At 30.2% G+C, this 24,924-nt stretch overlaps 4 protein-coding genes and 1 long non-coding RNA gene across 5 annotated transcripts; 4 read left to right on the top strand and 1 right to left on the bottom strand.

Moving 5' to 3' along the window:
• The first annotated feature begins 5,137 nt into the window (after positions 1-5,137).
• LOC101265482 (transcription factor bHLH162-like) lies at positions 5,138-7,107 on the top strand. Its single transcript, XM_004248125.5, has 3 exons — positions 5,138-5,641; positions 6,023-6,373; positions 6,605-7,107. Exons 1-3 carry the CDS (start codon positions 5,507-5,509, stop codon positions 6,824-6,826), a joined length of 708 nt encoding a protein of 235 aa, XP_004248173.1. The 5' UTR covers positions 5,138-5,506; the 3' UTR covers positions 6,827-7,107.
• Positions 7,108-14,032: 6,925 nt separating this feature from the next.
• LOC138339012 (uncharacterized) lies at positions 14,033-16,854 on the top strand. Its single transcript, XM_069290290.1, has 2 exons — positions 14,033-14,588; positions 14,681-16,854. Exons 1-2 carry the CDS (start codon positions 14,038-14,040, stop codon positions 15,729-15,731), a joined length of 1,602 nt encoding a protein of 533 aa, XP_069146391.1. The 5' UTR covers positions 14,033-14,037; the 3' UTR covers positions 15,732-16,854.
• Positions 15,930-16,748, top strand: LOC138339131 (uncharacterized). The gene has a single exon (XM_069290454.1). It carries the CDS (start codon positions 15,930-15,932, stop codon positions 16,746-16,748), a length of 819 nt encoding a protein of 272 aa, XP_069146555.1.
• A 41-nt stretch (positions 16,855-16,895) lies between the features above and the next one.
• On the bottom strand, positions 16,896-22,210 carry LOC138339095 (serine/threonine-protein phosphatase 7 long form homolog). Its single transcript, XM_069290415.1, has 5 exons — positions 19,762-22,210; positions 19,454-19,648; positions 18,941-19,381; positions 18,045-18,747; positions 16,896-17,968 (listed from the first exon to the last, which is right to left on the bottom strand). Exons 1-5 carry the CDS (start codon positions 20,539-20,541, stop codon positions 17,916-17,918), a joined length of 2,172 nt encoding a protein of 723 aa, XP_069146516.1. The 5' UTR covers positions 20,542-22,210; the 3' UTR covers positions 16,896-17,915.
• Positions 22,210-24,525, top strand: LOC112940152 (uncharacterized). Its single transcript, XR_011212146.1, has 3 exons — positions 22,210-22,346; positions 22,610-22,879; positions 23,922-24,525. It is a non-coding gene; the product is annotated as an uncharacterized lncRNA (long non-coding RNA).
• Positions 24,526-24,924: the final 399 nt, after the last annotated feature.

Here is a 24,924-nt window from a genome sequence, read left to right as displayed (position 1 = left end):
AACCTATATACATATACAATTCACCTATCTTCCACTCTCTGACCTCTCTCCTCCCTCTCTCAATCTCGCTCGCCTATCGCCTCCCTCTCCCAATCTTGCTTGCTATTTAAACAAATGTATATGTATAATATACAGTTATATACAATTATATACATATGCAATTCACCTCTCTCCCACTCTCTGCCCTCTCCCGCTCGCCTCTCTCCTCCATCATCCTAATCTCTCTTGCTATATATACAAATATATATATATATAATATACAATTATCTAACCAACATACATATATAATTCACCTTTCTCCCTCTCTTTTCCTCCTCCCTCTCCCAGTCTCGCACGCCTCTCTCCTCCATATAACATGTAGCTACAGATTGTAATTATCAAATTATATCTATGGAGAGTAATTAATTATTTTTAAGTGGCTATATATGAAAGTTTCCCTTATTATTTTCATAATATAATTTTTAAGAGGTAGTAGGTCCATGGGGCTTTGCAGCAAAATGAGAGAAGTGAAGCGCGTTATTCATTAAATTTTTTTGATTATATTGTACGTATATTAATGTAGTTTTATTGTTAATAAAATGAGACATAAACGCGCTATAAAATAAAAGAAACTAGATTATTCATACATATAAAATACACTTTAATTAAAATAAATTTGTTTTAATAATGAATTTAGTTCTTAATCAATCAAATGATAAATAAAGCGTGTTGATCGTTTGCATATAATAAATTTAGATCCATAAATAATCAAATGAGAAGTTATGCGCGTTGTTCGATAACAAAAAAAACAAGTCGATGAATAATAAATGCATTTATTTCTATAATTAATCAAATTTTAATTTATATACTCACTGCATTTTAATTTACTTGTTTTATTTTATTTTAATTTTTTTTTTAAAAAAAAAAACAAGACTTTTGAATCTTATTCTTTTGAACTAAATATATGTCGATCTTGTGATCTTAAGCTTAAACATGTCAAGTAAAAAGTTAAAAATTTTAAAAATTGTCAACAAAGGGAACATCAAGCCAGGTTTTTATTTTTGCTTGATGTTTCATGCAAATTTATATATTGGAAAAGTCTCACTTATTCAAATGGCTTCAGTTGTGGTGGTAGACAGTTATAATAGTTGCGATCATCTTTGAAGATAAAAATATGATAATAATTAACGATTAATATATATTTCTTTCTCCAAAATCTAACGTAATGTTTGATAAATATATATATTTTTCCATCAAATTCATTTGTAATATAAGTCCATAGTCGTTGCATTAATCCAAGTCAATCCATTTGAATTAGCAGCAGTTTTCTCATATTGGATTATATATAAAATGATACAAATTTATTTTTTATTTTTTATTATAGATTTTGCATGCTCTCTTTTTTAAAAAAATTATAAATGAAGTACACATTCTATCATAATATTCATATTTTAATTAGTGATCAATTTATTTGAATTGGAATAATTTAGGGATTAAATAGTTAATCTAACGGTAAAATTTATGTTCAAGTAGATAAGTAAATATTAAAAAATAATATTTTTAATATAATAGACAAATAAAAATAAATGAGAAATATAAACAAGTAGGCGGTGAAGATAAATATTCATGGTACTGGTCACCATCATTAAATACCACAATCTAACAACCTAATAATTTGTAACTATTAATTTATATTATTTCTATATTTATTAATAAAGATAAATTGAATATTATGATATTAGTAAAATAAATATTCTTAATTGTTCATTTTTTAGATTTGAATATACTGTCTAAATATTTAAATGTGTATTTAAATTTAAACATCTCAATCTTAAAACGAAAACAATGACCCCTATATATATTTTTTTATAGTTCAAGATTTAAATTTGATATAAAATTTATTTAAAATGGGGACCATAGAACATGGTTGTGCAATCACTATTAATAAAATATAAATTGCAGCCAATAAATTTGATAGCTAAACAACTATATTCTTCGTCAATTTTATTTATCGATAAATTATCAAAAGAATCTATTAGTAATGAGCAAGTTCCCATGTTATGTTTCTTTGCCCAAAACTCAATGTAATCTTTCATAATATCATCATTTTGTAACAAAACCCGATTACGATCGAAGTAATTAGGTCAATGTGAAAGCTAATAAAAGCAAATCTTGAAATACGTATCACGAGTATAAAGACAGATGAGAAATATATCATAACACAAATATAACGTAATTTAGTTACTCGACCAACATCTATAAAAGAGATGAGTAATCACCGTATAAATATGAGAGTACAAAGTATCGAGAGGAATAACCTCTCACCCTATTCACTCGAAATATAAAGAGGTTCACACAAATGACAACGTATCACTTATGTCCCACAAGTTATCTCATCTAACCGAAATTCTCAAAGCCCCTTGAACCACGTAATAAATGTTAATTAAGTTAAAAGGAAATGAGTCACCATTTATATAGTCCTAAATTTTTTTCTACGAGAAAATGACTGGCCAAATATATATGGAGCCTTTACGTATTCCTTTACCTATATATGGGTTTGATATTTGTTTTGTATTATTGGGAATCATTCTTAGGCTAATCATATGATGATGAAAAATCGACTCATTTTTATGAATCAGCTTATTAGAGAAACACATGATAGAAAATAGATTTTTTTTTTAAATAACATCGAAACGCTTTTTGATTATTTATGTAAAAATATTATTATTATTTTTTTCCAGTAATTCAATCAAAATATATAGAAAAATACTTTTTAACGAGAACTTTGAATTAAAAAATAGTAAGTATTTTAGTAGTGTCACAATCTAAAATAGGGAGAGACCCAACTAATAAATTGAGTCGTAAATGCTATTTTTTATTTATTGAAATTTTTAAAGCATAGTTTTTGCCCCAAAATAAAGGTAACTTTTTATTTGACCATTTTCTAATTAAATCAATAGTCGTTGTTGCCAAGTCAATTTATAAAAGGACTGGACCCTTATAGAGAAATTGATATATTACTGTTGACATCCTAAATATCTCTGTCAATTTTGATAGAAATTAATTCAAAGGTATTGAATTTCTTAGTAGAAATTTAAATTAAATCCATAGATATCACTTGCACTAGACCACGAGGTGGCTTTTTGACTATACGTCGGCGGCCTCGGTTATATTTGTATCAAAGTATAACGTGAAGAGTATATTTAAATAGAAAATATAATAAAAAATACAATTAAACTAATTTCTATAGTATAAGGATATATTTGACCATTTTTTATATTAAATGTAACTACTCCCTTATATATATATTTTATGTTCCACAACGTTATTGTTAGACCTGTTATGACACATGAATTCAGATTCATAAGGTTAAAATGAAGGTTTCAGGTTCGAGCTGTAGATATGGAGAAAGTTCTGTTGAGAGTGTCCCCTCTTAATATATACTGCAATGTACTATTCATATATAATAAAAGACTCTAACCAAATGAATTATTTTTTTAAAAAATAAATCATAAGGCTAAGAAGTCTTTACAAAAGAAACTTAACTTATTTATATAGGTATAAACTCTTTGTGATATTCATCAAATACATCTTTTAATGGTGTGTAGAGTGTGTTTAATTTTGTATAAGATAAAAATATTTTTCATAATTTGTTGGTCAAATTCAAAGATAAACCATGGGTCCTACTTAATATAATTACCTTGAGAAAAGAGATATGAGGCATTTTAAATGCAGACTAAAGACTAAAAAATTTATGCATTTTTATTGAATCATTGGAATTCTCCATAGAGGGCATGTTACCTTTAATTTGATGAACTATATTAGTAATATTTATTTTATATTATTATAATCAGTATCGATCTATTATATGTATTCTAAAATTATTTGATGAACCATATTAATATTTGTTTTATGTATATTATTATAATATAATATGTATCAATTTTTTTTATCAAAGTCAAATAGTAAGATATACGAGAAACATTTTAGTAAGATTCATTAGGATAATATCGTAAGGTTAAAACACAAGAAATATTAAGTGAGAAAATTATTTATTTTTCTAAAGAAAATATTTTTCTTTGGATCGTTCGGTTGTTGATATAATTTGTACATGTTCTAATTATGCGGGTTTGTAAATAGTATCACACATTAGATAACTTGGCGTGTTAAATTTTTATCTGAATGACTAAAACGCTATCAAACGTTGTACTTGTTCAATTCTAATTTAAGTGGTATCTTTCAATTTTGAAAGTCAAATAATTTTTTTTTAATAAGCTTGTTATATATTTTAGCTTGTCAATTATTATAACAATAATTTTTACATAATTTCAAATATGTAAATTTTATGAAAAAATTATAAATTTCATGTTCAAATTTACTCTATAATTCACTTCGTACGGCAACCAAATGACCCCAACAATTTTCCCTCCCATAAGCTTCCACTCTAGCTGATCCTTTTTTTTTTTTTGGCTATTTGTAAAAAGAATAATAATAACAACAACAATAATAATAATAATAATAATATTGGTGTAACTAGCTAGTAACATGTCATGTGACCAGGAGGTTATATCTACGCAGGGACGGAGCTATCTTTGTCCAAAGGGTGTCAAGCGATATTCCGTTGTCAGAAAAGTATGTCGCATAGATAGGGTAAATTTTGATTTATCTCGATATATTTTGATGTTGACACCTGTCGGCACAAGATAAAGAGTTGGCTTAGTGGTTAAGGGAATACAAAAGCTCTCGTGGTAGATGTTCAATCCTGAATCCTCCATTGGTTGTCAGTGTCGTAGCCATACGGTGGTAAGGATGTCTAATTGGATATCATTCATCAGAAAAAAAATACTACGTACATAAATAAAATGATACACGAAATGAATAAATAACATATTTTGAATACTCTTAACATAACAAACTGATATTTTTAAATACTCTTAGTGAAATCCCTGGCTCTGCCACTACTGCTTCATATACGAAGTGTAATAACAACCTCTTACAAAAATGCACGTCGATCGCCCTTCTTCTCGTAAAACAAAAATGTTGTTTTCAACACTCACTAGAAAGTAGTTAATTCCTATAATAATTCAATGATTTTATACGCGTGATATAAATGTAAATTCAACAATATCAACTATTTTTGATGTAATATCTCTACTGTTCCAGCTCCCCCACAAAAGAAATATGACCAAAAAATAAAAGAAGAGCAAAATAAAGAAAAACTTGAGACTAAAGTACACACGTGTTTCAAGTTTCATAACCACGTCCGACTTATATTCATTTGAATCGCTAGTCGTTATAGAAACTTATAAATTTTAAATTCTGAATTCGACGCATCTGAGAATTAAATATGACGCACTAATTTCAACATCACTAATAATTTTTATGTCTACAACATGTTCTTGTTGACCCCAAGGGATTGATTGATTACCTTTGTGGTATATATATATATTTCTATAAGGAGTTATACAATTTATAACAAATAACTTATAGTTTCTAAAATAGTACTCAAACAGAAAAAAAAAATAAAATGGAAAGACACTTGAAGTCTAAATTAGCTCCAAAATTGGAAAGGAAATATGTGGAGAAAAATAGAAGGAATCATATGAAGAATTTATGTAATCAGCTTCATTCCATGCTCCCTACTCATTCATCTACCTCTAAGGTTAGTTATTATGCTTTCGTAATTATCGTCTATTAGATCAAAAATGTCCTCAAAGTTATTTTTTTTGGCTCGAAAATATCATATGTATCTCCATATGAATATTTAAATCTTAAATCCGCCTCTACATCGCATATATCCAATTGTTGTTCTCCTTTTCCCATAGGATTAATGATCACATGCTCTTAGCTAACTTATATCATTTGTGCATGCATGCATGCAAGCTCCTGAATCCGCCTCTGCTTATATATTTCAGTAACTTCGATTCGATTTTGTGTATACAATGATACAAAAGAACTACAATTCAAAACAGATAAACTTCAAATTCCTGAATCCGTCTCTGCGTTTTATATACTTCTTCTAATACAATTTTGCTTGTTGCAGGAAACAACAATGACAGTGCCTGATCAAATAGATGCAGCAGTGAAACACATTGAAACCTTGAAAATGAATTTAGAGAAGAACAAGAAGCACTTGGAAGAATTGAAAATGGGCCCAAATAAGGCCCAATCACTCAATCAAACTAATGAGCCCGGCCCAATCACAAAGTCACCACCTCAGATTGAATTCCATGAAATGGGCCCAAACATGGTCGTGGTTTTAATAAATAGCCTTGATAATATAGCCACTTTTAATAACATCATTAGATTGTGCCATAAAGAAGGTGTTGAGGTTGTGTCTACAAGCTTTAAACTCAATGGAAACTCTACACTACAAATTTCTCATGAACCTAAGGTTTGTATATTACAAATGTATGTTTGGACACAGATTCGACTCAATAGAATTAGTGGTCTAAAGTCAAAATATATTTAAAGAAGCTCATATGTCTTTAAATTTTATATCTGATTATGAAAGCGCAATGTATAGATGTGATGAGAATAACATTTGTTGTAGTTGTCAACTTCTTGTGAATCAAACTCAAACTAGATATTTTTAAACTAACATTTAATATTTGATCTATTTTAGGTACAAATCAATAAAAGTTCACCAATGGAATTTAAGGCTACAAGTCTTTGTGATAAGATGAAGGAGTTGATTTATGGACCATCTTGCAACAATGACATTGAATCAAACCAACATCTATGGGACTACATTATTGAATCTGGACTTATAGAATTTAATACAATAGAGTTACCACCAATAGAAAATCATATGAAAAATATTTATGAAACTCCAAGCTTTTTCTAAGTTACGAAATATCGAAAACCAGATCAAACCGAGAAAAATATTTGATATGTTACGGTTTGAATTGGTTTTTGTTTGATATTTTAAAGTTTTATCGGTATATATTAATCTTTTTCATTCTTAGTTTGTAATCTAGGTTGTTATTACCTTTATAGAAATCAAATTCTTTGCCTTTTACTTTCTAAGTATGATTTGTAATTTTTTATTTTTGTAATGTCAAGAATTTATTTCATGTTTTGTTTAATTCAAATACCATCAAGAATTAATATATTCATTATATATCACAACTAAGTTTTTAACTTATTGCACAAAAAAATTCATGCATGGTTATAAATTTTATTTATAATCCTTAGAAATAACTTATAGTTAGCTAAATCTAGATCATATGTATTTAATATTAATAAGTCTAATTTTTTCAAAGGTTCAATAAATGTTTACGCTATAACCCAATTAATTAATTAATTATAGCATTAAGTCCAATATAAACCTTTCAACTAAATCAAATATAATATAAGTTTTTCTTCTTTCTCACATCTTCTATTAATGGATTAAGGTTGTTCATTATTATAGCCTGATTTAAAAGACTTAAACGTCAAAATCAAACATTTAAAATATCCAAATCTATTGATCTTAAATATAAACTTAAAAAATTCATTTTTATTTAAATTGGATTTAAAATAAGAATAAAGAAATAATAAAAACGATTATATTATTCAATGTAACAATACAAGTAAGAATTATTCGTAAAAAGACAAAATTATGTCTAAGAGTCACCAGGGTAAACAATTTTTTTTAACAAAGCAATTCATAATAATAATAATAATAATAATAATAATAATAATAATTAAAAAAAAGAATTACCATAACTTTAATTTAATTAAATAATATATCAATCATATGCCTTGAACTTTATTGATACAACAACATTAAATATGTAGCCAATACTAACTTATATTTAAATCTTATTTCAATAATTGATGTGACTAAGTCATAACTACTAACTTCTCTCATTCTGTCCCCTTTTGATATTTATCTCAAAATTCGATCAAATTTAAATTTGCGCTAAAAATTTTATATAATAAAATTAGATAAAACGTGCTTTAAAAAATGACATTTTAAAAAATTCAAATTCAAAATATATAAATTATAATTAAAAATAAATATATATTTATCGCTCAATAACTAACTCGGAACAAAAACATAACTCACCGTCATTATTTATTACACAAAGAATTACATAAATATAAAGTGGTCCATTTTATTTTATTTTCGTTGTTTTTATCACTAGACTCGATGTATTTTGACTATTGACGAAGAGCCTTGAATTGGTCTACATAAAAATCTACTCCATCGTTATAGAACCAATCCTCTATTTACTAATTTAACAAATTAAAATCGCTACTTCGTGAGTGATTTTATCGTTTTGATTAAAAAAATTCATATATCATTTTAAATTTTTTGTTAATATTTTTCACCCTTTAGGTTTCGAATCTAATTCTTGGTTGGAATATTCTTGTTGTTACTCTATTATTCGGTTATATCAATCCACACGAAGTGACCTAAAACACAATATTCAACACTCAAATAATCATTTAGATGGTAGAAATAGTTATAGTTGACCGTATTACTAATAGTGATAGTTGACGATATAATAAGTAATGATAGTAATTGATACTGGCAATAATGATGGATTATAGTTAGCATCAAGGGCGGTGTGATGGATCGTTGGGATGGTAGATTTTAGTGAGTTAATACCTCAGATGACACTCAATTATGCCTTTTTCTTTCAGAAAGTCACTCAACTTTCAATGTTAATTCAAACGTCAATCAACTATACCATTTTCTCTGAGAAGGTCACTCAACTTTGAATTTTAACGCAAAAGACACTCGACTGTTAACTCTTCCCTTAGAAAGTCATTCAATTTTTATTTAATTATTTTTTTTTAATTAAAATTTGTTGATATTAATTGTTTATATAACAAACTAAAATTTTTAAAAATAAAAAATATCATTCAACCATTAAGTGATCCACCCATCTAACCCGATTCATGAAAAAATATAATATGACCCATTTTATTTTGCCGTTAATTCTAAATTATTCCCTAAAATGGATGTAAACTACAAGAGATTTACATCTTGTGTGAAAGATGTTGTCATAGCCTCGGAATATATTTCAATCCTGACAAAGAATAGAATAACTAATTCAGCATATGCTCTCACCATTATATACTGATATGGTAATGATATTGATGCAACATGAAATAATGTTCATTCAAATAAACATATTTCACAAGACAGTAAAGACTTGCAAGATAATATGGGTCATATTATATTTTTTTCATGGATCGGGTTAGGTGGATGGATCACTAAATTGTTTAAATGATATTTTTTATCTTTAAAAATTTTGGTTCGTTATATAAACAATTAATATCAATAAATTTTAATTAAAAAATAATTAAATAAATTGAGTGACTTTCTGAGGGAAGAGTTAACAGTTGAATGACTTTTGCGTTAAAATTTAAAGTTGAGTGACTATATGAGAGAAAATGATATAATTGAGTGACTTTTGAATTAACATTGAAAGTTGAGTGACTTTATGAAAGACAATGGCGGACCCAGTAAGCCAGACGCGGGTGCTCGAGCACCCATTGATTTCCGAATTTTTTTTGTATATATATATATAGAAAATATGATACATATGTTATTATAATTTAAATGAGCACCCATAGAAATAAAACAGTTGTGGGTGGGCTGATTTAAACCTCCGCAATAAGAGATGCGCGAAGCCACTAGCGAGGGTTTGAATTCCGCCAATAGCATTTTTTTTTAAAAAAAAATTTCTAGCGAACCACAACCTTTAAATTCTGGATCCGCCACTGATGAGAGAAAAAATCAGAATGACCATATGACGTGTCTTCTAGTGATGACCAATAGTAATATTAGTGCTAAATATGGTACTTGGCACTAGAATCAAAGTTAAATTCCAAATATCGATACAAGTATTAATAATTATATTATGAATTTATTTTTTGTGGTCACGGAGTTAATTGATGTGATAATGATTTGTGATATTTGTGATGCATGTCGACAATACAAAAGAGATTGGTCAAAATTGTTGACATAGTGTATAGTTAATAGTGATCACAAATTCTACTGTTTAATTTGCCCCACTTTTGTGCCAAATTTTCCTAGAAACTTCACATGATGTGTTTTCTTGTCAAATCTTTGTAATATTTGTTCTACCAAATCCATTTGCCTAAGTCAATGGATATATGCGACTTGAAATTCTAACACTATGTGAAGAAATCATAATAGATACTTTATTAAATAATACAATAAAACATTCACATTAAAAGTTTAAGGTCAAACAATATGTCAATAAGGTTTTATATTTTTGTATTCTTGATGAAGAATTAAAGTGTTTCTTCAAGAATATATTTGTGAAATAAATATTTTAATAGTAATATATTTTGAATTGATATTTTAAAAGTAATACCAATATCGAAGAGAAACTAATATGATTAGGATGATTTTCAAAAATCTAATTTGGTTGTATATTATAAAATAACCGAAACATTGGGACGATATAATTTTAAAAAATAACCAACTGAATCGTACTATTGACACCCCAGTTAGGTGTCAAGATCTAGACCATCGTGAATGGCAGCCACACTAGTTCTTCGGTCGGAAAACCGTTACTACAACCCAACTAACCAAAAATAACGAAAATTAAAACATTTAAAGATACAGAAGCACGTTTAAATGACAATAAAAAATGAAATCCTCATAAACTCCAAGGATTCAACTAAAACAATGAACCATAACTAATAGGAAAATTTAACTCATAGAACCTAAAAGTCATTATACCAAAATTCTAACAGTTCACAAGTCTAAGGAATAGGGATGCAATCCTGAAAACTAAAACATAACAATATCTAAAGAGTTAGTCTAAGTTCGAAAATAGTGGACTTAATTAAGAGAGATTCATACCAGCATGAAAGAATTGGCTTACCTTAGATTCGGTCACGCTCCAAAGTCACCTAACTGAGATATGTCATTAGCCGCATGAAGATGTCACGTACTCAAGAAAGAAAAAGCAGTGCGGTATCATTACACAACCACAATGTACTGATAGGATCACATGGCTATCCCGGTAAGCACAACATGTTTAGAATCACAACAAGGTAAACATAAAATGTAAAGAATATATATACACATTGGTTATCATTTCAGAGCAACATACAATCTTTCAATATCACAAGTAGATACAGAACATAGTTCAATAGTCCACTCATGGAATCCAATTCAATGATCCTCTCGTGGAACTCATACTCAAATTGTTAGTGTACTGGTACTTGATCCCAATTAGTGTGTCGGAACATGACACCCGTTTCAATATGTATGTCTATACATGACATCTTATGTCAATTGGTGTGTTAGAACGTATAACACTCAATCCATTCAACAAACCACAATCATAATTACAATGTACATTCTCATAATCATACTATCAATTGTTGATTCATGACATACAAACATTTATTCATACTCATTTGCATTAGGTGTGATCAATAGTGTAACATTCACATACACACATTGTATTACAATGAAGCAATTGCTAACATACACCACACAAATAAGAAATCAAACCATCACCTACCTCGAATCCCCTAAGGCAGTTGAATCTTCCCTTTCCAGATTCTTTCCGCTTGTTCTATGTCTACAAACAATTAATATATGCAAGGATCAATAAATAATGGCTAATTACCCAGATTATAATCAACACGATCAATCGCAGAACATACCTATGATCACAGTATCCAAATTAGGGTTTTTTCCACAATCCAAAACACTCCTCCAACAATAATTACCTATGAATTTACATTCTACGAATCGAAAAACGAATTTGAAAAGTAAAAACCTTACCTTTAGCCTTAATTATGGTAAAAAAAAAATCTATTAATAAGTCGCCCCGGTTTGTCTCCTAACTCTTAAGAACGAAGTTTGCAGAATAATGACGTTTTGAGGTTTATTTCTAACTTAATTTGCGAATCACGACTGGACCGCTATGACGGCTCCCATCCCGCCACAGCGGCCTCACCTTGACAGGAACAATATTTCCACAACGGCGTACATGGAACTAGTGAGTCGAATTAAGAGTCTCAAACTCCTATTTCACAACACACCTTCAACCCATAACACTCAGAAACTACCCGTTTGCTATAAGATCGGTTCAAGAGTTCTATTCGCCCCAATTTAATTTCGTAAAATCGTACGGGTTCCTTAACGACTTAGCAATCCATTCATGCGATCAAATTCATAATTAGATCTCTCATTTGTTACTAAATTTTTTCGACCTTACTAACTTCGATTTCGTCCAAATCTAAACTAAGCTAGAAATTCTAAAGTTAATTTTTTTCCCCCATTAACTTTTCTACAATAACGAAAGCAGATCGTTACAATAGAATGACTCAAAGAATTTAATGGCCTAAAAACAAAATATATTAACAGGCCCTTCAATAACTTCTTTTATTATCCATATAATCATGAGTCACAAAAGGATTCGATATAATATATTATAAAAATTATATCAAATTTTGCCTTTAATCGAGCCTTTCTATTTTGACAAATATATAGTTCTTGTACTTAGTCTCAGAGTTTTGGATTTCAAAATCATAAATAATAAAAAGATAATTAAATAATAATTATTTTAATAATTTATTAAAATATAATTTTATCTATCGCAGAGTCTTGCCGTCGATTAACAAGAAATTCTTGAGAACTTGCCGTGTTCAAAATGCAAAAGTAGTACAACGCCGAATTGCTGAGCTTTTACACTTTAATTTTTATTTATTCGATATTATTATAAAATTTAATTTTTTATTTGTTGATTTTTGATAAATTAAATTATTTTATATTTATCTTAAATATTTTTTATTTATTTTTAGAAATATTTTTTAAAACCTAATATTATATATATCAATCTGAACCATGTGCTTGTATTAGTACCCCATCCCCTCCCAAAATAAAAAAGAAGACTAAAAACTAGTAAAAAATAAATAAATTTTTGAATAAATTATTATATATTATTATAGAGAAAATGCACGAGTATTCTTAATCTATGTCTGAAATCTAAGAGACACACTTATACTATATCAATTAAGGTCCTATTATCCCTCTGAACTTAATTTATAAATAACTTTTTACCTTTTTTCGGCCTATGTGGCAATATCTTGTGTGTGTAGCGCGTGTTTACATTTTTTTAAAGCTAGTGTCACGTAGGTCAAAAAGGGGTAGAAAATTATTTATAAAATAAATTCAGAGATAATAGAACCTTAATATACTATAAGTGTGTCGCTGAAATTTCGTGCATAGATTGAAGGAACTTATGCATTTACCCGTTATTATATATAAACATATTTTTTTTTATAATACACATGACGATTCTAATTTGACAACTATACATCATACATATGGAACTTGACCAAAATAATCTATTATTTCATTTAATTCACCAAAATAATATGGAACTTTGAAATTTTACAAAAGTAATATAAACGTTGTTGGTAGTAACGTATTAGGCTATATTTCATTTTCACAAAATAAACAGACTAAAAGTATTTGGTAGACGGCGTTAAGAAGCATTACGTTACTGACAGTAACATTTTAAGCTTAAGACGTTACCATCAGTAACGTATCTTTGTAAATCTGCCACCTGCCACCTTAGAATCTCTTTACATATAAAACGTTACTGGAAGTCACGTTTTACATATAAAACGTTACTTGGAGTAACGATTATATCAAATCAAATCACAGGTCTGCCACCTGAGAATCTTTGTACAAAATGTGACGTTAAATCGTTACTGGGAGTCACGTTTTAAGACTAAAATGTTATCCTAAGTAACGATTCTATCATGTCACGGGTATGTGAAGATTTCTTGCTGATTTGATCGTCCAATAAAACGTTACTATATGTTACGTTTTAACTTTAAAATAAATTCTTAAAGTGTTGCCACAGAACATTATAAGAAATGGTTGTGTAGAACGTTTAGCACATTCAAATAATGTTCTACAAAGCTTCTGCGTATATGCCCTATTGTTGAATCAATACTCACAAAATTTCAATAGGTATGGCTTGTCAATATATTGTAATGTACTTATAACATATTTTTAATAACTATAATGCATCTTATTTTCGTGTGTAGGATTTTTTGATGGCTAATTTTGAAGATAACGTGATGATTGCTTTGTATTGGGGCGGTGAAATAATCACTGAGATAAACGGATTTCGATATAACGAATGTGCCAGAATGATTGTTAGCATGTCTATTTCGACCAACTACGTTGAATTAATTAAATTGTTGCATGAGAAAATGGGGACTGATGGAGAAAATATTCAATTGGATATTTCTGGAAAATATCCATGCTCATTTCAAGGTAACGTTATAAGATTTATTGAGTTCAAAATTGAGAATGACCAATCTTTGGTACAATTTTTTGCCATTCCTCAGAAATTTTTGAACAAGATTGATATAAATCTTTTGGAGATGTATATAAAGATTAGACCAATAAATCAAGATAATCTGTTTCGAATGAATGATCAACATGGTTATCATATGAATTTATTGGCTCAAAATTATGGATTTGCCACATTCAGTCAGCCTCATTTTACATGCACTGCAACACATGGTATTCATCAATCATTTGATGAAGGCTCGGGTAGTCAAAGACATATTGAGAGTATACACAATCAATATGAAATCAGGTAGAATAATCTTTTTAGCTAATTTTATTTAATAGCATGAATAATTAATTATTTTCATTTTTTTGTATTTCATGAATTTTTTTTTTTTACAGAGAAGATGAAGCTACCTTTGATTTGTGTAATGATGCACATGCTCAAAGAAGTGATGAAAATTCGGAGGAGGATGAACCTTCAGAAGATGATGGAGAGAGTAAAGTCATTGAAAGTGAATCCGATGAAGATATTGGAGATTTACCTCAAAATGAAAGTGCGGTGAATTTTCAAAATCAATTTGATGAAATGCAAAATAATGATATACCTTACTTTACAACATTGGAGACTGAGGAAGATATTTTTATCTCTACTCGTGAATCCGAAATGAAATGTTGTTCTGTTTGGGTCGAGGATGCAAAAAAAGATTTAGAAAAAAATATGTATTTTAGTAGTAAAACTAAGTTAAAACGGGCTGTGACAATTTGGAGTTTGCGCAAAAATAAAGAATTTAAGATTGTAATATCAACTAAGAGCGTATGGACTGTGAGATGCAGATTTTATGATTCTTTGGGTTGTCCATGGTTTCTTCGAGGTCGTAAGGTTGGAGGTAGCCTTTGGAAGATAGGAAAGTATTTTAATAATCATAGATGTGAGACTGAAGGACTTACAACAGGTCACACTAACTTAGATACCAATTTAATTGCATCTCTATTTTTAAATCAAATAAGTAAAAATCCAAAATTGTTGGTAGTGGATGTCATGTCTAAGGTTCATGAAAAATTTGGTCATCAAGTAACATATAGAAAAGCGTGGCTTGGGCGTCAACGCGCATTTACATTGGTATATGGTGATTTTCAGAAATCATTTAGTGAGCTTCCTAAGTTTTTTGCAGCTTTTCAATACTTTAATCCTGGAACAGTTGTGGAATGGAAACACGAAGAGTCAATGAGTTCACCAGAGGTAAAAACTTTTAAGTTTGTATTTTGGGCTTTCAAGCCATGCATTGATGGGTTCCAAACTTGTCGTCCTGTTATTTCAGTAGATGGAACTCATATGTATGGTAAATATGAGATAAAATTGTTAATTGCTGTTGGAGTTGACGGAAATGATAACATTCTTCCTCTTGCGTTTGGTATTGTTGACAAAGAGTCTAAAGAGGCATGGAAATAGTTTTTTAGGAAATTGAGTGCACATGTGATAAAAGATAGAGAAGATATTTGTATTATCTCTGATAGGGCAAAAGGAATCTTGACTAGTTTATCGGAGTTGTGGCGATTGCAGGAACCTCGGGCCTTTCATCGATTTTGTCTGAGACATCTTAAAAGTAATTTTCAATCTCAATTTCCAAATAGGGACCTCAGTAATCTTATGTGGAGGGCTGCTACAACTCATCAAGTAAGGAAGTTTGAAGCTTTGATGTGGGAAATTCAAGAAGAAAATAGAGAAGCATATGAATACCTCATGCGAATTCCATTGGACAAATGGACTGTTAGTCATGATAATGGAAAAAGATGGGGAGTACTGACAACAAATCTTTCAGAGTCTTTCAACGGACTTCTAAAGAAAGCTCGAGGCTTGCCCGTCACTGCTATGGTTAGACTTTCATTGGAGCAAACCGTTGAACGATATACTCGTAGATGTCAAAAAACTCACCAACTTGTTGAGCAAAAGGAATTATGGACAAGCAGTTTCAAAAAGAAGTTGGAGAAAAACAATGAAAATTCAAAAAGACACTTTGTTTATGATTGGAATATATCCACAGGGGTATATGAGGTTAGATCAATACAAACTGATGGTATTGGTGGTAATCCTCATTGTATTTCATTAAGTGAAAAAAAATGTGATTGTGAAAAATGGGCTAATTTGCACTTCCCGTATTCACATGTCATGAAGGTTACTGAAAGAATGGGAGCATTAGCTAGAAATTTTGTCAGCGAGCATTTCACAATAGAGAATTATGTTACAACATATTCTGGGTCATTCTCACCGATTGGACACGAGGCATATTGGCCATCACCAAGCTTTATAATGAGAAGTAATGAATTCTATCGACGTCCCAATCGATCAAGGACCACTAGAATTCATAATGAGATGGATCGTGATACTGCAACATATGGGCGGGCTTGTGGATTGTGTAAACAAACTGGGCATGACAGGCGTCGATGTCCAACTCGAAATCAAATTTAAGTGGGTAGTCTAATTATGTATTTCTTTTACTTTCAAACAGCTCTAATTATGTATTTTTTTTAACTTTCAAACAGCTCTAATTTTTTTTAACTTTCAAACGGTTGCCTATTAATTATATTACTAAAAAAATGTAGGACAAATATTTTGAAAAAAGGGAGGAGTAATTAATTATTTAGTTACACTCTTCCCACTTAGGAATATCCCCAAAATGTCGATACTCTTGAAAGTTTTGATTTGTTGGCAGTCATGAAAAATTCAAGAAATAGAAGAGTAGCAATCCCTTTTTGGTAACTAATCATAGACTAAACTCAAATGTAATTCAATGTTACCACCTAGTAATACCTTATCCGTCCAACTTTTATGACTATCTTCCAATTTCAGAATATCACCCAAAAGTTGATACTCTTCTATTTCTTCAACAACTCAAAATCACCAAAAACTACTCAAACAATAAAGTTTGATCATTATGGCTAATAAAATATATGCCAAATTGTTCTCATCAACACACAAGTTAACATCTTTAATGTTATATGTAGAAATTAGAAAGTACCATTGTATAAACAGGACAGAGGAAGTATGTTTTTGGTTTCAAGTCCACAAAAGCACCAAGTATACTTAATTTAAGGCTGTAAAACTTATACGAAGCCAACATCTATTTCAGTTGACTATAGTAAAAGACTGAAGTATATGTATCAGGAACAATGGATTTAGTGGTATTCAATTATACAGAACATTCAACTCAAAGACCAAAACTTTTCTTGAACAGACTTCGCCAATGGCCAATGTAGCAGGATAAAAACAATCATCAATTCCTAAATAACTAATAAAAATTCATCCGATTCTAATAAAATTAAGCTTATAGCAAATGCTCCTAGAATAGATTGAAGTGAAGGAACTGTGAACATTGAAACAGTTAAAGGCTCGTTTGTTTCCCAATATTATTCCAACAGCAACCATGAAATTGAAGGTCATTGCCATAACTGGACCACAGAATCAAACAAAAATAATCATAAAAATTTGATCTTTACCTAAAGCAGATACAAGGGGTTGAAGGAAAAAGAGTTGGCTGCAATTTTCAGCAGCACCAAAAGGCTTCAGCAACACCAATTTTCAGCAGCACCAAAAGGTTTCAGCAACACCAAAAGATTTCAGCAACATCAATTTTCATTACTTATTCTTGGCTCTCTGTTTTTGGACATGTTGGATAGCATAGTGACCGCCTGTAAAGAAAATATAAATGTTCTATTATTCTAAAAGAGAGTAAAACTAAATAAAAAATGTCAGATGTTAAAGTACCAGTCCCACAAGGCTTAAGTTTAATTTTACGCTTCTCCCTCCTTGATGGTTCACTATTTTGAATAGTCGTATCACCGCCTTCACTTGCATCCTTTGGATCATTATCGTCCACATCATGATTCGGGTCCTCTAAACTATTAGTGGCATCAGGGGTTTCAATGATCAGAGGCACAGGCGATGAGTTAAAATTTGGGACATTCTCAAAATTACCAATGACATTCTCAAGTGATGAAAGACTTGGATGACTTGATATTTGTAGAGTCTGTGGCATCACGTATGGCATGATATCTGTTTCTGACAGTTGATATGTCATATTTGATGCCTGAGTGAATTCATGAGTGCAACCTCCTGAAATAGAACCAATATTATAATTGGATGTTGCTTGATCATCTTCTAAGGCTTCTTGGACATTTTGTGTGGCCTGATCTATTTCAACATGTGTTTGTGCTCTTTCAACAGCACGTTCTCTCCTACCTGCAACACCACCTTTTCCTCGCCTACGAACTGGGTGATGTAACTGGACAGGTTGTACCACATCTCTTCTATAATCGGCTGACACATGAACCCTGTCAGCCTCATGGACATATTTCAAACAATCAGAACCTTGATCTCGCACCATTTTTCTAAACATGTATAACGCCTCATATGATGGATTATCACCAAGTGTTTTAGCTTCATCAACCATCGAATGAATATGCCGCACCTAAATAAATTAAAGTGGAAGTTATTTAATGACGCACCATTAATCTGATGATTTAGATCGGACTATCACTTAAACAATGAAAAACTTGCCAGCAACTACATTAAACAAAATAAATGAAACACTAAAATCAATAAAGACACATAAATCACTTGGCAGCAACAACACTAAACAACAGTAACAATAAATGGCATACCATAGTTTCATATGCCGTCGAATTAGGCACATAACCTTGTTGATTTTGAGGACGTGAATTAGGATTACCAATAACAAGACGAGTAATGCGCCTGAACCAAATAAGATATGGATCATCATAGCAAAGTGGTTCATTATTAACCGGTGCATCACAACTATATTGGAGACGTTGGTTCCAAAATGATAACCAATGTGCATGTTCCAACTCCCAATTTGTGTTTGGTCTTCCTCGACGATCATGGCGAAAGTGGTTGGAATCAAATGGAAACGGAGTTGGTATAGCTTGTTGTAGTCCAAATTGCCTCATAACACGATCTGGCAAATGAACCTCGACCACATCCCAACAAAATATTGGAACTCTAACTCGCCATATGTCTCGTCCAGCATGACAATAGAGAGGAAGACTCTCAATTAAGTCATCGGAATACGGTTCCCAAATAAACTACATGAAAAAAAAAAGAGCAAAGTGAGTCTTTACATTTACAATATTTATAAATAAGTAAAAGCAATGTACCTGATCTTCTATCATAGAGTCAAGTGCATCCCTATAAACTTTCAACACATGCTTGGTAGTATTCGTCCAACTAAGATGTGCAAACCATCTAGTAGCATGCGGACCCCTAGGCAAACCAACATGACAAATAGTTCTCGCATCTCTGTGGGCTACTATTTGAGGACGGAGAACAGTGACTCTCTCCCACGCCCAAATCTGGGAGAAAGAGTTTTAGGATTACATCTCTAAAAAATTTCATCCTCCAATAACACTACAGAGACAAATTGAAAGAAATATAAATAAATTATATGTACAATCATTAGGTATACCTGAAGTAGTGGCAAAAATCCGGCTATCTCATTTTGGGTACTCTGTGAAGCTTTACAAAGAAAATGGTACAAGTATGCCAAGGTCGCACTCCCCCAACTATAAGATCCAATTTTATTGACGTCTTCGAGCATAGGCAGGTACATAAGCTTCAAATAACCACCAGATGTATCCGCCATCATCATACCTGCAATCATCCAGAACATGAAACATCTTGCCTTCTGATTAACCATATCTTGTGTTGCCATGTTCGACAAATGTGGCTGGCTTAACATGTGTGAATTAAATGCAGCGACCTTGATGGAATTTTTTTTGAAGTCTTCACGAGAAGGAACAAAACCTAATAATCTTTGACAAATGTTTTGCCAATCCTCTATGGTCCTTATCATTTCATTACCAAGTACTGGATCACCATTCATAGGTAATCCATACAACACCTCTACGTCCTGCAAGGTAATTGTTGCTTCGCCTGTTCTAAAGTGAAAAGTGTGAGTTTCGGGACGCCAACGCTCAACTAGTGCAGTGATCAAACTACGGTCAATAGCAGGCCGATTAGATTTGTAAACACCATATAATCCAGATAACCTAATTACTTCAAGAACTCGTGGATGGATGGGATATTTCTCTATGAGCTTCCAAAAATTTCCATCTTCTCTCCTCGTATTAAGAATCATATTAACATTTCCTTCCCATATATCTTGTGATCTATGAGTAAGTTGTCCCGTTAATACATTCGATTCCAATGGACCAGGATCCAACTTGTATTCACTATCATTAGCCATAAAAAATACCTATGAAATACACATGAAAGTAAACTTAAATGTTAGCCCGAACTATTATGTAGTTTTTTCTTGGCGACATACTTCAAAAGTGATGTAAAGTTATGAAATCACATTTAAAAATTTTAAGGTCATTCTCTTTAATTTGGAAGTGTGTTGTATAAGACAAACCATCTTAGACTACACTAAGCAACAATAGAACTTGAGTATAATCTTTTTGTTGATATATGTTAAGAATCAAAATTTACAGAGAATTGTTTGAATAGATGAGACAAATTTAAGGAATCACAGAGAAGAATATAGATTATCATTATTAGATAGTTTCATTATATGTTTACATCTGTACAGTAGGCTATTTATATAAATGACTAAAGTGCTAATTACAATAATCAAAGTTAACCAACTAATGAGTTAAGCAATTTAGGCTAACAAATTAATTATGTTATGTAACTAACTAACAAACATATACTAATCTAAAAGACAATGTAACAATGACTATAGCTATTCTCTCAATGCACTACTACGCAATCTTCTTCAACAATATACAATTGTTACAACTTTAAATAACAATTCTGAGTTCAGTGACCATGAAACAATCCTTAAATCGAACTAAACAAAACAAGTTACCAGATAACAACTTATTTTGGAATCCAATTTCATGAGTTGGTTGGCACATTCTTCAATTTATACAAGATAGAATCCTACTTACGATTCAATTCAATTCCTTCGTAAAGAAAAACATACCTTAAGCAAAGAAACTACCTCTCGAAATACTTATGGCGCTGAAATATTGTGAATCCCCTTTTCCGGCAACCTTAACGACGAGAACCAGCTCTCTTCTTAGCGAGGGAATGAAAAAAGGGGAAATCTCTGAAATAGGGTTTATTTAGGAACGAAGGTTGCTTAAGAAACTACCTCTCGAAATACTTATGGCGCTGAAATATTGTGAATCCCCTTTTCCGGCAACCTTAACGACGAGAACCAGCTCTTCTTAGCGAGGGAATGAAAAAAGGGGAAATCTGTAACGTAGGAACGAAGGTGAGGGAAGTGCGGCTAATGGGTTATAAAATTATAAAACGTTACCATCTGTAACGTATTTCGACTTAAACTCTAAAACGTTACTTTCAGTAACGTATTCCAACTTAAACTCTAAAACGTTACTTAGAGTAACGTATTCTAACTTAAACTCTAAAACGTTACTTTCAGTAACGTATTCCAACTTAAACTCTAAAACGTCACTTTCAGTAACGTATTCCAACTTAAACTCTAAAACGTTACTGAAAGTAACGTATTCCAACTTAAACTCTAAAACGTTACTGAAAGTAACGTATTCCAACTTAAACTCTAAAACGTTATTTGTAGTAACGTATTATAACTTTAACGCCGTCCCCCCGTTAGTTTTGGTCTGTTTCTTGGCAGAATTAATAGATGGCCTAATACGTTACTGTCAACAACGTTTATACTAGTTTTGTAAAATTTTGAAAAAATATATTACTATTGTAAATTGATTTAAATAATAAATTATTTTGGTAAAAACTTCTGACATTTAAATATACTTCTTTAAATTATATAAAAAAAAAAACATGATGCATGCTTTGGAGAAATCTATAAAAGGTAGACTTAGAGAATTTTTTTCTTTGAAAAAATTATACGCAAAAGGGAAAATGAAAAGTAACCTAAAGTCTAAATTAGGTCCAAAATTGGAAAGAAAAGATGTGGAAAAAAATAGAAGGAATTATATGAAGAATTTATGTAATCAACTTTATTCATTGATCCCTTTTCCTAATGCCTCTACCTCGAGCTCTAAGGTTAGTTATACAATTTCTTTTTTTAGTAGTTTATCTTATATTTTATGTATTTTGCGATTCTGAATTCATAAATTTTGAAAGTACAGTGTAACGAATCAAGTAATGCAGCATGTGTGACTAACGCGCACATGCATAGACAGATGTTCAAATTTTTGCATTTATTTTAAAGAAGTCATAAACTTCAAATATCTGAATACGCGTTTTGCATGCATGCTTGTATATTTCTTTGAACTAATAATTATTTACAATTTTGTGTGTTACAGGAGACAATGGCAGTGCCAGATCAAATAGATGCAGCAATTAACTACATAGAAAGTTTGAAAATGAATTTGGAGAAGAACAAAAAATCAACCCCTCAAATTGAATTCCATGAAATGGGACCAAATATTGTAGTGGTTTTAATAATTGGCTTAGATAATATAGCCACTTTCAATAATATTATTAGATTATGCTATATGGAAGGTGTTGAAGTTGTGTCTACAAGATTTGAACTCAATGGGAACTCTACAATACAAATTTCTCATGAAACTAAGGTATTGTTTCTAATTTCTTTAGGGTATATATGTTACGTTTGGACCTGAATCGATTGATATTTGAAATTTATAGTTAATTAAGTTAAACAATATAGTATTCGAAAGTTGAAGTTATTTTGGATGACATGAAAAAATATATAGTAGAGGGTCGATCAGAAGGTCAACCAATAATGTGTGTTTGTTTGGGCAAGTTGGGGAGTAAAGTACCAAGTCTTTTATTTGATATATGGAGGAAAGTTCCTTCGAATACGAATATGGTGTACATTATCGGGTTGGTTTGGATTTTTTAAATATCAAATCAAATTATTTGTGTCGGATTTTCAAATTTATATATAAATCAAACCAATGAAATTTAGGGTTTTCAACCTCAGGTTTTTTAAAATTATTGTCGATCATTCTAAGTGTTGGATTGATTTTCTTTTTGTATTAGTATTAATTTGATTTGATTTAAGTTTTATTATAACTACCGACATATATGGACTATAATCTTTACTGGACCATGAAGAATTCTAAGTTTCAAACTTGAAATATTATATTAAAAGATAAAAACTATGAATAAGTATAAGAAATATTTAAAAACTATTCTTATGTACAATAAAATAAGATCTTAAAATTATTTGTATAATGTGGGGTTTGTTTGGTCTCGAGTTTTTTTTTAGTTAAAACCAAACCAACTCAAATATAGTCGAGTTTTTTTTTAATACCAAATCAAATCAAACTACTAGATGAGCTTTTTTTTCAGTTTGTGATTTAATTCGATTTTATACGCCCTTAAAATAAGATCTTAAAATTATCTGTATAATGTGGGGTTTGTTTGGTCTCGAGTTTTTTTTTTTGTTAAAACCAAACCAACTCAAATATAGTCGAGTTTTTTTTTAATACCAAATCAAATCAAACTACTAGATGAGCTTTTTTTTTTAAATTGTGATTTAATTCGATTTTATACGTCCTTACCTTCGAAGTGCCTCCTCCATTCATATTTTTTAGGGTATATTATTTCAAACTCAAACTAGTACTAACATTTCAATATTGATTTATTTAGGTGGAGATGATCAATATAAATTCAAATTCAAGAATGGAATTTAGAGGTACAACTTTGTGTAATAAGATGGAGGAGTTGATTTATGGAGCATCTTTCAACAATGATATCGAATATTCCCAAATACATTTATGGGACTATATAATTGAATGTGATGCATTAGAGGTATTAAAAACTCCAAATCAAAATCCAAACATACAAAATGTTCAAGAAACTTCTAGGCCTTTGTGGGACTAAAATAGCTCTTATTCAAGATGGAAATGAGTGTTTGCTTATATGATATATGAATGTGTGTTTCTTATTTTTATTTAAAAGTATTCATGCAAAATAAGTGATTTTCTTATTTGATAACTGAATAAAATATATTATTAGACAAATAATATAAAAGTAAAAATTAGAATTTCGAGGGATAAGGGGATAGAGAAATAGAATGTTGGAGGTGCCAATAGCGGGATGAGATCGTGAATAAAATACCTGTTGAGGGTGGGAGAAAGACGATCAAATATAAAATATTGAATTTTTAATATTTATTCAATTTTATTTTTTTTGGTAATTCCATATTAGGAAATTTTTTAAATAGACTTATTTCCTTCTCAAAAAGACCTTGAAAATGACTTGTCAATTAGTGCGGCGCTGTATATCTACAAAATTGTTCATACCATGAAAAATACTTATAGAAACAAGCATGATAAATATGTTTCTTTTTTCTCACTTCGAACTATATTTTCGATTTTATTTTAATTTATTTATTTGATTTTGACTTGATATAAAATTTAAAACTAATGTAAATAATTAAAGAAATTGTTGAATCTCGTTGTCTTTACGTTTGAGGATGGAAGGAATATAATTAAGCATAAGATGTTTGTTTTAATAGTTATTTCATATTTTCTTCTTCTACATAATTCTATATCCTTTATTTTAAATATATTTTATGTCTCAATTTATATAATACAAATAAAATTTTAATTTTTTTTACTAAATCACTTAATCTGAAATCGAGAGAGTA

The sequence above is a fragment of the Solanum lycopersicum genome, chromosome 10 (assembly GCF_036512215.1).
Source record: "Solanum lycopersicum chromosome 10, SLM_r2.1".
Classification (NCBI taxonomy): domain Eukaryota; kingdom Viridiplantae; phylum Streptophyta; class Magnoliopsida; order Solanales; family Solanaceae; genus Solanum; species Solanum lycopersicum.
The sequence above is the reverse complement of the archived record's forward strand: the minus strand, read 5'-3'. Positions and strand labels throughout refer to the sequence as shown.